Source organism: Abramis brama, assembly GCF_963993115.1.
Source record: "Abramis brama genome assembly, chromosome: 10".
In the NCBI taxonomy this organism is placed as follows: Eukaryota; Metazoa; Chordata; class Actinopteri; order Cypriniformes; family Leuciscidae; genus Abramis; species Abramis brama.
The window spans coordinates 13959088-13972964 of record NC_139972.1 but is presented as its reverse complement, the minus strand read 5'-3'; the positions used below and the strand labels follow the sequence as shown (position 1 = coordinate 13972964).

General features: G+C 41.0%; 1 protein-coding gene and 1 long non-coding RNA gene across 2 annotated transcripts; one reads left to right on the top strand and one right to left on the bottom strand.

Annotated features, from left to right (window-relative positions):
* Positions 1–23: 23 nt before the first annotated feature.
* On the top strand, positions 24–4172 carry LOC311091154 (bifunctional polynucleotide phosphatase/kinase-like). Its single transcript, XM_084126947.1, has 4 exons — positions 24–170; positions 446–538; positions 1244–1340; positions 1438–4172. Exons 1-4 carry the CDS (start codon positions 69–71, stop codon positions 1554–1556), a joined length of 411 nt encoding a protein of 136 aa, XP_083983073.1. The 5' UTR covers positions 24–68; the 3' UTR covers positions 1557–4172.
* Positions 4173–7513: 3341 nt separating this feature from the next.
* On the bottom strand, positions 7514–8156 carry LOC311091157. The gene is made up of 2 exons (XR_014608009.1): positions 7874–8156; positions 7514–7660 (listed from the first exon to the last, which is right to left on the bottom strand). It is a non-coding gene; the product is annotated as an uncharacterized lncRNA (long non-coding RNA).
* Positions 8157–13877: the final 5721 nt, after the last annotated feature.

The following is a 13877-nucleotide window of genomic DNA, read 5'->3' as shown; positions in this document are numbered from 1 at the left end:
TATTTCTAAATTTTTATTTTATGTATTTTATTTCCTGCACATAGTGCAAAATAACATCTCAGATTTACATGCTCAGTAATGGTTTCCCCTCATTTACAGATGCAGCAGGACGTCCTGCTAACTGGGCCCCAGGGAAAAAGAAGAAAGACTTCTCCTGCAGTGACAGACTGGTAATGACGTTAACTGCAGTCTTCATTACTCATAAGCAGATTCAATTAGTTACTGTTACTAAGAGTTACTGCATTTTATAATAAATTATATTAATGTAAATGTAAATCACGTGTAATAGCTTTTCTCTGGTTTGGCCACAAGAGGGCATGGTAGTGTTTTTCTTGCTCTGTTAGTATAACAAAAAAGGGAAACTTTACAATTATGTTTGTATAATGACATAATTTGACATAATACAGCTTTACAGGTTTTTATCCCTTATCTCTTGTGCCCTCAGTTTGCCCTCAACATTGGTCTTCAGTTTCACACCCCAGAGGAATACTTCTTGGGCTGGAAACCCGCTCAGTTCAGCTTGCCAGAGTTTGACCCTGTAACCGATTGGTCTTTTTGAATGTTTTTATTTCACTTACACGTTTTCCACAGACTATTGTGTTATTTATGTATTGTGTTATTTACATGTATGGTTACTAATGTTTTGTACCTTAGTACTTCACGCTGTCATTCAAAAGTTTTGGGACAGTAAGATTTTTCTTTAAAAGAAACAAATACTTTAATTCAGTAAAGATGGATTCAATTTATCAAAATTGGCACTAAATACATTTATAATGGTACAAAAAATATATATTTCAAATAAATGCTGTTCTTTACATTCATCAAAGAATCCAAAAAATAAATAAATAAAATGTCTCATGGTTTCCACAAAAATATCAAGCAGCACAACTGTTTTCATTATTAATAATAATAAATGTTTCTTGAGCAGCAAATCAGCATATTAGAATGATTTCTGAAGGATCATGTGACACTGACGAGTAATGATGCTGAAAAGTCAGCTTTGCATCACAGGAATAAATTACATTTTAAAATATAGTCAAATGGAAAGCTAAATTACTTTAAATTGTAATAATATTTCACAATATTACTGTTTTAGTGTTATTTTTGATCAAATAAATGCAGCCTTGGTGAGCATAAGATACTTTTTTCAAAAATATTTAAAAATCTTACTGGCCCAAACTTTTTGGACATTACTGTACTAAACATCTGTAATAATGTTTTGTGTTTTTGTATCATTGTCCAGAGGAAATTAGACTCCAAAATGCATCTTTACGATCCTCCTGATACATCCCTCACATCTACCAAACAGGAAGTCATCGTAGCAGTGGGATTCCCTGGATGTGAGCCTTTTTTCAGTGTTTGTTTTTTCCTCTTACTCCTTACAGGTGACCAATTTTTATGATATAACCCTTGTTTTTTGGGGGGATTTTTTTGCAGCGGGCAAATCCACATTCTTCCAGACACACATCATTCCAAAGGGCTATGCATATGTGAACAGGGTGAGTTGTTACATTGCTAACACAACAGAGAACCGAGAACCCAGAGACAAGAAGTAGATCTCCAAGAGCAGGCTCGAGCAAATTTAGTTCAGAAGATTTGGAGGATTTAAAAGTGTATAATATCTTGTTTTAACTGTTTATCTAGATATCTTGTTTATCTTGTTTTGGGGTTTTCTTGTCTGTAAAACAAGACTTTATTTATAGCTGATATTGTTTTCTAAATCTCAGAAAGCTTATATTCTAAATGTTGTGTTTGTGTGCTATAAATCTCTGGAGTCCCAGCTTAAAGCTGGCCCACACAAAAATACTTTTAAAATCTTATCAGATTAGAACAATTGCTTGATTCAGTTTTCAAAATGTAAGAGACCACAAACATGTTGATAAAAAAAAAATCATAGATTTAAAAGTTTTGTTCCTATAGTGTGAGAAAAGCCAAGATGTGACGACGGGCAAGAAAAAAAAAAAAAAAGGTTTAGAAGTAGTCGTGTTATGCTTCCGTGCTTTGTGATTGCCACAAAAAGTGTGGCAATAGATTAGGCCCTTATCAGTTTAACCCTCTTGCAACGTTTCTTAAACTTTGTTGAGTAATTATGGCTCAACAGCATCAGAAATGAGTTAGCATCAAGTTGAATGTGGCTTAATAGTTTGAAAACGGACAGAAACTTCTTCACTGTAAGAATTAACTTTATATATATATATATATATATATATATATATATTTCAAATAAATGCTGTTATTTAAAACCTCAGTATTCTTTAAAGAATCCTTGAAAAATGTTAAACTACAACTGTTTTCAACATTGATAATAAGAAATGTTTCTTGAGCAGCAAATTAGCTTATTACAATGATTTCTGAAGGATCATGTGACTGAAAATAGAAAATAGTAAAATAGAAAACGGTTACTTTAAGTTGTGATAATATTTAACTATATTACTGTAGTTTTGTATAAATGCAGCCTTTGTGAGCATAAGAGACTTCTTTCAAAAACATATATACATGTAAATAGAATATAGGCTATATATAATAATCAGTTAAATCATATAACAATTTGAAACATATGGCATAAAAGTATAGTTATCTGTGATTTAAAATATTTTGGACATAAGGGGCCTCATTTATAAAACTTTGCAATGAAACCGTCCTACATTTGATCTTTTCTCAAATGTGCGAATGTGTGATTCAGAGACCGACCGTACACACAAAAAACTGGAGGGTGAGTGTAACAGGGCCAGTAAGAGCTGCGCGTGTAAACCTCACTACCCTGGCTTCAAGAGGCGCTCTAGAGGGGAGTAGGACTGGTTACACTAAGTACATTTGCACATTAAGACTGATTTTATAAATATGAACGTTGGCTTGGATTTTAGCGTACACGCACTCATAGTACACGTTTTATAAATGAGGCCCATGGTGCACACTGACTTCATCATGTTTCCTTTGCATAACTTGTGTTATACTACCATGAGGTTTATTGTGTCTAATGACTTAATGGCTGAAAATCTATTGTCATTTTCCAGTAGTTGCATTTTTATTTAGACTATGATTTTCCTTGTACAGCATCATTGCCCCCTTATATAACTATATGACTGAATAGTTGCCATATAATTACTACAACAAGAAAGCACAATAACAGTTGAATGATCACAATGAGATCTAATGACACTATAAAACCTCATAAACAATGCCATGACTGAACCCAAAGGGCCCTTATGATTTTTCAAATGCCACAATCAGCCCATCCATAAAGCCATACAGGAAAATTCCTACAAACCCATAGAGCTCCTCAGACATGACAGTGTTAAGATGCTGTAAGGCATAGTGATGTGTTTATATCTAATATACATTACATGATGTCTTATTAGCTCTCTCACAGGATCTCATGAAATATATTGAGCAGCTCTCAATGACATCAAACATGACTTGTCAAGTGGAAGGTGGTGAAACACTTCATGATTAAAAAAAGGTTAAAAAGACAAAAATTCTTAACTGATATATCAGACATACAGTAAACCATAATATACAGTGAGGAAAATAAGTAGTGTTGGGTCCGAGTCCACCATTGTCGAGTCCGAGTCGAGTCCAAGTCCTTAACAATCGAGTCCGAGTCCAAGTCCGAGTCCAAAGAGGGCCGAGTCGCACTTGAGTCCGAGTCCTTAACATCCGAGTCCGAGTCGAGTCCGGCCGAGTCCACAAAGATTTAAATAGTTTTAAATTGACCTTTCACAAAGACCCGCCCCTCTTACTGTCGCTACGTCTGACAAGCCATTCTGCTCTCACTCCACATGTTCTCACTCAGTGAAATATATATTGCGGAGCAAAGAGTACACTGACAATGCGCCAACAGACAAGACAAGGCTACTTCTGGTATGAAATAAAGTCTCAGCTTTCAAATTTTGTAATTTTTATGAAATTAAAACAATACACACCGTTTTGTGGTGCTTTAATATAGGCCTCAACTCAAGCAGCACATGAACTGATAATATCTTCTAGTTATAGCACGAATTAAACATGAATGAACATCAGAACTGCAAAAAGAATTCAATACACAACATTTTTCAAGTTCAAGTCCAATGACTTTAATCTACTATCTGGTTTGGTTTGTTTGTCGGACAAAAATGGCAGGTATCTGCATTATGATTGGTCAGATCGCATGTCAATCAAATTCTGGTGAAAGGTCTCAACATTGAGCTCTTAAATTAATATGTTAAACCTTACAAAATGATTCCAATGTATAGTTACAGTCATACGTTTACCTATCGTACATCTTTCAGATTCTGCAAGGTAATGCTCAAGAATATAACACGATGCATTAAGAGCCAGGAGTAAACTTTTGAGCAAGATGACGTTGATTTTTTAATTTTTATTTATTTTGATTATCTTATTTTGTTTTACATGCTAATATCTTATTTAGCCTCTAAATGGCAGGACTAAATTAATTAATGAATTTTTAAATAAAATAAGAGCAATTTACACCAATGATCCAGTTAAAAAATGTACACCCCCTGGCTCCTAATGGTTGCTTCCTTCTTGAGCATCACTAAATGTTTGCAGGGTTTGTAATAGTTGTGTATGAGTCCATCAGTTGTCTTCAGTGTGACAAGATGGATCTCACAATCATAGTCACTGCTAGTAAGGAGTCAAATATGCAGAAGATGCTGGAAAAGCAAAGAATGTGCAGGAGCTGGAGGATTTTTCCTCATGAACAACCATTAAAAAAAAATAAAGAATCAGGTAATGAAACACAATATTAAAATCAAGCCTATGTAATTTGTCTTGTATTTTTTCTTGTGGACTAGGCTATTAAACATCCATTATGTGAAAAAGATTTTTCAGGGCAGTAATAAATAGAAACAATGTTTTTATGATCATCCTCATTAAAAAATAAATAAATATTACATTTTGGAGATTCTGCAAAGTGTATGTAAACTTATGACTAAAGTGTAGGCTAAATCAATGTAACAAAAATCATAACATTATTAGACGCCAAAATGTTGCTTTGGTTATCACGTTCTCATGTTGCTATGGTTACTGTGTCAATCATCGCAATTTCATGACTAACAGGACTAAAATTCTGCGGATTCTCTCCCACATTTAAATGCAGTTATCACTCTTTTTAATTTACAGTGTGAACGTAACCACTGGTCCTCTAGAAGTATGAAAAAATATATTATTTAGATTGTCAATAGCGCTCACTTTAAGCCATCACTTAGCCTACTTACCGCGTTCTGCACTCTCACTGAAACTCTCGTCATAAACACTGAAGTTGTCCGCACTGCAAAGCGAATCTCTTATTTATATCGCGCCAAGACTTTGTTGTTTATGAGGAGATTTGCGAAAGGATAAAACTCGCGCTGATTCTGAACATACGTTTTGAGCGACTTCTCCGCATGGTGACTCAAAACGCCTCTGATTGGACACTGTGTTCATGCGCTTAATATACATATCTGTGATTGGCTACAATGCTCAACACTGACACAACACAATGTAAGCAGTTTCGTTTCGTTTCGTTTTTGAATAATATTGTGTCCTTCAGTGCCCGGACTCGACTGTACTCGGCAAATTTTTCGAGTCTAAAATGTCCGAGTCCGTGTCAAGTCCGAGTACAAATTCATCCGAGTGCGTGACAAGTCCGAGTCCGAGTTCGAGTACCCCAACTCTAAAAATAAGTATTTGAACACCCTGCTATTTTGCAAGTTCTCCCACTTAGAAATCATGGAGGGGTCTGAAATTGTCATCGTAGGTGCATGTCCACTGTGAGAGACATAATCTAAAAAAAAAAAATCCAGAAATCACAATGTATGATTTTTTAACTATTTATTTGTATGATACAGCTGCAAATAAGTATTTGAACACCTGAGAAAATCAATGTTAATATTTGGTACAGTAGCCTTTGTTTGCAATTACAGAGGTCAAACGTTTCCTGTAGTTTTTCACCAGGTTTGCACACACTGCAGGAGGGATTTTGGCCCACTCCTCCACACAGATCTTCTCTAGATCAGTCAGGTTTCTGGGCTGTCGCTGAGAAACACGGAGTTTGAGCTCCCTCCAAAGATTCTCTATTGGGTTTAGGTCTGGAGACTGGCTAGGCCACGCCAGAACCTTGATATGCTTCTTACAGAGCCACTCCTTGGTTATCCTGGCTGTGTGCTTCGGGTCATTGTCATGTTGAAAGACCCAGCCTCGACCCATCTTCAATGCTCTAACTGAGGGAAGGAGGTTGTTCCCCAAAATCTCGCAATACATGGCCCCGGTCATCCTCTCCTTAATACAGTGCAGTCGCCCTGTCCCATGTGCAGAAAAACACCCCCAAAGCATGATGCTACCACCCCCATGCTTCACAGTAGGGATGGTGTTCTTGGGATGGTACACATCATTCTTCTTCCTCCAAACACGTTTAGTGGAATTATGACCAAAAAGTTCTATTTTGGTCTCATCTGACCACATGACTTTCTCCCATGACTCCTCTGGATCATCCAAATGGTCATTGGCAAACTTAAGACGGGCCTTGACATGTGCTGGTTTAAGCAGGGGAACCTTCCGTGCCATGCATGATTTCAAACCATGACGTCTTAGTGTATTACCAACAGTAACCTTGGAAACGGTGGTCCCAGATCTTTTCAGGTCATTGACCAGCTCCTCCCGTGTAGTTCTGGGCTGATTTCTCACCTTTCTTAGGATCATTGAGACCCCACGAGGTGAGATCTTGCATGGAGCCCCAGTCCGAGGGAGATTGACAGTCATGTTTAGCTTCTTCCATTTTCTAATGATTGCTCCAACAGTGGACCTTTTTTCACCAAGCTGCTTTTTTCACCAAGCTGCAATTTTGTCTCTAGTGTCTTTGGACAGCTCTTTGGTCTTGGCCATGTTAGTAGTTGGATTCTTACTGATTGTATGGGGTGGACAGGTGTCTTTATGCAGCTAACGACCTCAAACAGGTGCATCTAATTTAGGATAATAAATGGAGTGGAGGTGGACATTTTAAAGGCAGACTAACAGGTCTTTGAGGGTCAGAATTCTAGCTGATAGACAGGTGTTCAAATACTTATTTGCAGCTGTATCATACAAATAAATAGTTAAAAAATCATATATTGTGATTTCTGGATTTTTTTTTTTAGATTATGTCTCTCACAGTGGACATGCACCTACGATGACAATTTCAGACCCCTCCATGATTTCCAAGTGGGAGAACTTGCAAAATAGCAGGGTGTTCAAATACTTATTTTCCTCACTGTATATATATATAGTGTATAGTGTTCCTATTCTCTACTGAGTAATATATACTGTAACTATTGTTACTTTGTTGCCACATTTTTTATTTTGCAAGTTTGGGGCTTCATAATTGTGCTCGTTTTCACAACAAAATTAGATCACCTGAAACCAAATATTTCGAATAATTACTTCATTCCATATGTTTGCATGCAATGCACTGCAAATGACCAAAGATAAATTGCATCAGCAGTATGTTAATGAAATGATTGAATTGATTAATATTTGACACGAAATAAAAATGGCATAATTTTCTGTGCCTTTTCATAGGACTCTGTTCTTGCTCTGGTAAACTCCTTACTATTCCAGTGGGGTGGAACTAGTATCGTAGCTTCTTTGAAATAGACCTTTTTATCCAATGCTTGATGAAGATGAAACACCCTTCAGTGACCATGTCCTGTCAGAAGGAAAAATGAGAAGAACTCAAAATGTGTGTACAGTATTTATAAAAAGTAATTATACATTCATTTGTTCATTCAAATACTGTTAATGAAACTTGATTATATATTTCTACATTTTTTCTTTAAAAACTGCAAAAAATATTATCTTTCACTAAAGGCACTAAAACCATGAATGCATTTTTTGTTAAATAGACAAACTATATATTCACCTTGATTTTATCAATGAGCGTGTTATCCTGTGGTACTTTTGAACTGATCGCAATGGTAATGTCAACATAACCATTTCCATCTAGTTTGATTCCAGTGGAGGTGGACGACAGCAACGTCCATAATAAGACAAACACCGTTCTTGAGTCCATAGCTGTAGAGTTTAGATGAACAGCAACTCCCGAAACCCCGTTTTGAACAATTTCACAAATGATCTTAATGCTGATCAGAGATAAGTGGGTGTGTGCTTCAGTGTCATGCAGGGGTGTGACTATTCTGCCAACATCATGGCCCATTTAAAACATAAGATGGATATACTTCATATACTAAATTTGCTCTCAAGGCTGGTACATTTGTAAAATGTTGTCTGACTCTTAATTAGTTTACTTGGTGCAATATAATGTTGTAGTGCATTGATATTGTAGGGAAATTTACAGTTAAGGGACCAGATATGATGAATGAAGACCAGGATTCAGAGATGCAATCAATTGAAGAATATTTTACAGAAGAATAGTTTGCAGCTTTATCAGCAGAAGTTAGCTTCAACACTCGTAGGCGTAGGTCTAGTTCATACGCCGCTCTGCGTACACACACAATACAGTAGCAATTACACTCTAACACAGGTCACTGAACAACCATCACTTGAATAATTGAATGATTTTGATTGGTTAATGTACAACATTTTCACATACAAGTCAGAAGCATTTCTCCGTTGATTATCAGGATGAAAACCAGGATCCCGGTTTAGGCACAAAGTGACTGAGGTCACAACGAATCTTAATTTCTAGACTCCAGTTTGTCTATCAGGTGGTCATTTCATCTCCCCTGGGTGTCAGCTGCTCACCTCACGAACGTCAGGTCCTGTAACAAAGGGTACTAACACACACACACACACACACACACACACACACACACACAGAGACAGCTTCATCAAGGTTGGAGTTGGTCGAGCTCTAGCTCTGATCAGGAAACGTTCCCAAAACATACTGATAAGATGTACTTTCTAAGAGGTTCAGACAATATTTGTCATTATTCTCTACAGTGACTGAGGATGAAAAGTAAAGTTAATGCTTTGACTTTGAACTGGTCCCATACGAGACATCCCTGAGTGACTCCAGTGACCGGCTTTCATTGTCAGCTAGACGTTTTGGGTGGGTGCTCCTCTCAAAAACAAGGAGAGAGCATGTTACAGTGAACAGACGTAATTCTACTTAAATCTCATAAGCTTGATTCAAATCGTTTAATATTTGGAAGGATACATATTGATTAATAACTTGATTACAATCCACTCAAAAGGACATATATTGAAGCAGCAGTGGATTCAAGAATCCACCCCTTCAATATGGGCTCAAAAGAGTGCATAGAAAACAGGAAATAAGGTTTCCTGTTAAACAGGAAGCAGGTTAAATGAGTGTGTGTGTTAAGTAAAAACTCAACTAGAGACCTGAAAACAATTATAAAATTAACTTTTTACATCTATTAATATTATCTTATTTTTTACTTTGTCATTATTGTCAAGTATTAAAGTGGGGAAATGATGTGAATGCTCAAAGTTCATTATTAAGTTGTTAAGTTAAATAAATACAAGCTCAACAGGTAATATGTGTACTCTAGATTGCACATTAAATCAACCCAATTGTCACTACACTTTCAAAAATGACAAAATACCATATTGAAAACAAACAAAAACAAAACATTAGGGACTATTAGCCCAAGTCATGCCCCTGCTTATGGACTGATGATGCAAATATAATGATGCTTTTTAAATAAATGTATTGGCCTTGAGGATTATGTCAGCTTCTCAGGAAGCAAAGTAGTATTCTATAAACCCTAGAGAACTGTACACCCGCCAACAACTATACCGCCAAACTATACAGAGTGAGAAAAAGGGTTCAGAAAATCACTCTGGATCCTTCACATCCAAACCACCTTCTCTTGAACTTTTGCTGTCTGGCACTACAGAGCAGCAAAGACCAGAACAGCCAGACACAAGTAGTACATATTTATTTATACAGGTAAGTTGACTGAGAACGAGTTCTCATTTACAGCAACGACCTGTGTAGGTCAACACAGAAAAAAAGAGAAATACAGCCAAAAGTGCAATATACAGTAAAACAAGCTAAATAAATTAAAAGCAATTAAAAGGAAAGCAAAAACAATCACAGGAAACAAACACAATCAGTAATAAAATGATCCTTAAGCAAACGTCTAAAATGGCGTAAAGGCATCAGATCATCCAGTTTAAAAGTACATTGTAATTCATTCCAAGTGTGAGGGGCATACAAACTGAAAGCAGATCTACCCAATTCAGAGGAGATCTTTGGGATCTGTAGTAATAGCCATCCCTGAGCTCTGGTCTGATAACCAGACCTTCTAACAGATAAAAGTGAATTAATATAATATGGTAATTTGTGCAAAAGAGCTTTGTACACAAAAAGTGCAAAATGCATTTCTCTACGAGATTTTAAGGGCAGCCAATTTCCTTTCTGATAAAGTGTGCAATGATGGGTACTAAACCTGTCCCCTGTAATAAAACGAATGGCACTATGATATACAGCATCGAGAGGTTTTAGAACAGAAGCAGGGGCATGCATATAGATTGTGTCTCCATAATCAATGACAGGTAAAAAAGTGGATTCAACTAATTTTTTTCTATTATTTAGAGTCAAACAAGATTTATTTCTATAAAAGAAACCTACTCTAACTCTTAGTTCCCTTTCGTCCTGGGAACTCCAACGTGTCGTCGGGGGAGTTCCCTGACGAATTGGGATCACGCTAGGGAGACCAACTGCCTACGAGTGAATTAAAACGAGCCAATGAAATTGGCATGCAGGATTTGCATTCCGCAGCCCGCCTACCAGCGCGGGTATAAAAAGACGGAAGCAACGCATGCATAGTGCTTTTTGCTTCGGAGCCGACTGATTGTGTCCTCTCTGAGTGAATGAGCTTTAAGATTGTATCTATCTTACGCTCTACGAGTCTGCTGTTTCGGGAAGGGATCTCTCTGTGTTGTCGTGACGGCGTCTCAGCGACCGCGCGATTTCCTGTCTGCCGGCTGAGTCTACACACTTGTTAATTCAAAAGCTGTTTTCACAGCTGGTAAACGGTTGAGTGCGCACAGCGGGCTTGCAGTTTCCCCGCTGTGTTGCCGCGTTGGGTCCCTGTGTGCTTCAGCACAATAAAGAGAGTACTTTCTTCCTGAAAGAGCAACACGAGTGAAGATCGCGTCCTTTTCAGGATGACGTTTCACTCGTGTGTTTCTGGATGCGATCGTTTCCTGTCCTCATATGACGGCCACGTTCATTGTTTCACATGCACTAATCACTAATCAGTGTGTGAGACTACGTTCGTGGGTGGTTCATGTTCTCTCAGGAGTGCATGACCACGTCGGCACGTTCTTCGTCTCCCCTTTTTAAAGGCTCGAGCCGCTCAGCGTGCCGTGTGCCGTCGAGCGCCGGTTGACAGCGTGGGTTGTCACGGCAAACCAGCGCGCGTCATTCGGCGCTCAAGATGCGTGGTCAAGATCAAGACTCGCGTGCCTCTATGAGGTGAGTCCCTTTGCTTGTTTCCCGATCTAGTTTCTCTTCTGGTGCACCAGGAGAGGGCTACTTTGGCAAATAACATTGGTGATCTGAGAGTTACAGTGAGCACGAACCACTCACTCCTCTAGCGCATCACAAACATGCTGAGACTGTGTTTGTGGGTGGTTTGTGCTCTCTACATGAGAGCATGACCACGTCGGCACGTTGTTCATCTTGCCTGAGGGCTTGAACGCTCAGCGTGCCGTGTGCCATCGAGGCGATGGCCATGTTCACTGTCTTGCATGCCTGGTTGACGGCCATGATCGCTGTTTCACATGCCTAATCAGTGTGTTGAGACTGCGTTCATGGGTGGTTCATGTTCTCTCATGAGTGCATGACCACGTCGGCACGTTGTTCGTCTCCCCTTTCTCGTAAAGGCTTGAGCCGCTCAGCGTGCCGTGTGCCGTCGAGGCTTTGAATGGGATTTTGGTCCTTCTCATGAGGGGCCAAGCATTTCATTCGGGGCCCCAGGGGAGGACAGATGTCGATCGCTACATCGGAGAGAGGGCTGTTATACTCTGAAAATGATGCTGAGTTCCTACTGTAATGGTGTGTTCTCATGCTGAAGATTCAGACTTGACAGCCACACTTCCTGGGTCTAAAGTACCTAGATGCGTGTGAATTTTTTTTGGCAGTATGGAAGCATTTTGGTGCCAATGTGGCAAGCCAAACATGCCTAAATCTGCAGAAGTTTTTCCTCTCTCACTACCCCTGCACATTCAGTGCACGTGGGTAGTTCTGATTCGGATTCGGAGCTGTGCTTAGTGACTGACCGTGATTAGTCACAGCGCTGGCCCTCGGTCAGACGATGTCCACACTGGTGGTCCAGAAGCGCCTCAAAACCGCCCGCTCGGAGTTCGTTTCCCCCCCGCAAAGGGTAAGGGAAACGACCCAGAGAGGAGTGACCCGGAGTATGTGATGTCTGCTCTTCGGGAGTGTGTGTCATCACCACTCCTTCCCCCGGGGGAGGGCCGGGTGGAGAATTTCATTTCTGTTCCGTCGCTGGTCATCCAGTCAGCGGTACCCAAATTTGAGCAGTCCACTTCCTCTGAGACACTCACGGGCCCCCAGTGATCAGATGACAGTGAGGGCTTCGGCCTTGTCACTCTCGTCTCTCGCTGGGTGAGGAGGTGGAAACCAGGACTCGATGCCCCCGGGCCTCGCTCCTCGTTTCCCCTCACGGTCGAGTCTGGCAGACCAGTAAGACCAGTCTCCTCCGTCCGAGAGGGTCAGAATGGCAGTGCGTGCCGCCCACGAACGGCGCCTCTCCCGTTCCCCTCTCTCCAGCTCGCGGATAGCAGTGACGCAGCCGCGGCTGCGTTGCTCCTGTCTGCAGCTGGGCCCGGAGGCGCAGAGACCAGGTCACGAGGAGTCAGGGCCTCGTTCCTCGTCTCTCCCCCTCCCCTCGCCACCGGGCAGACCGCAGCAGAATGCCCACGGGCCTTCTCTGCCGTCTGCCCACAGGTGGAAGCAGGTTGGTGTCAAGTTAAAACGCCCAGACCCCGCTCTCGGTCGCTACAATGCCACCAGAGCTGGGTCCCTGTCTTCCACCTCGCTGCCCCTCCGCGGGTACGCCGGTGGTTCGGGTGGTTTGTTGGGACGGTATCTGGAAGCCTGGCTAGCGCTTCCAGGTCCGTCCTGATGGCTTATCCGCACCATTCGGTTCGGCTATGCAATTCAGTTTGCACGCCGGCCTCCCAAGTTCAGGGGCGTCCACTTCACCCGTGTGCAGTCAGTGGGTGCCCCTGTCTTGCGGAAAGAGATCGATGTCCTGCTGGCGAAGGACGCGATCGAGCCGGTCCCTCCTGCCGAGATGAGGTCCGGGTTTAACAGCCCATACTTCATTGTACCCAAGAAAGGCGGTGGGTTACGGCCAATCCTGGACCTGCAGGTTTTGAATCGGGCCCTGCACAAACTCCCGTTCAAAATGCTCACGCAGAAGCGCATTTTCGAATGCATCCGTCCCCAGGATTGGTTTGCAGCGATCGACCTGAAGGACGCGTACTTTCACGTTTCAATTCTTCCTCGACACAGACCGTTTCTAAGGTTTGCGTTCGAGGGTCGTGCATACCAGTACAAAGTCCTACCCTTCGGGCTGGCCCTGTCGCCGCGTGTCTTCACGAAAGTCGCGGAGGCGGCCATTGTTCCCATGAGAGAACAAGGCGTTCGCATTCTCAACTATCTCGACGACTGGCTTATTCTAGCTCACTCGCGAGATGTGTTGTGCGATCACAGGGACATGGTGCTCCGGCACCTCAGTCGGTTGGGGCTTCAGGTCAACTGGGACAAGAGCAAACTCTGCCCCGTGCAGAGGATCTCTTATCTCGGTATGGAACTGGACTCGGTCGCCCAGACTGCGCGTCTCACAGAGGAGCGCGTCCAGTCAGTGCTCACCTGCCTCAGGTCTTTTCGAGGCAGGACAGCG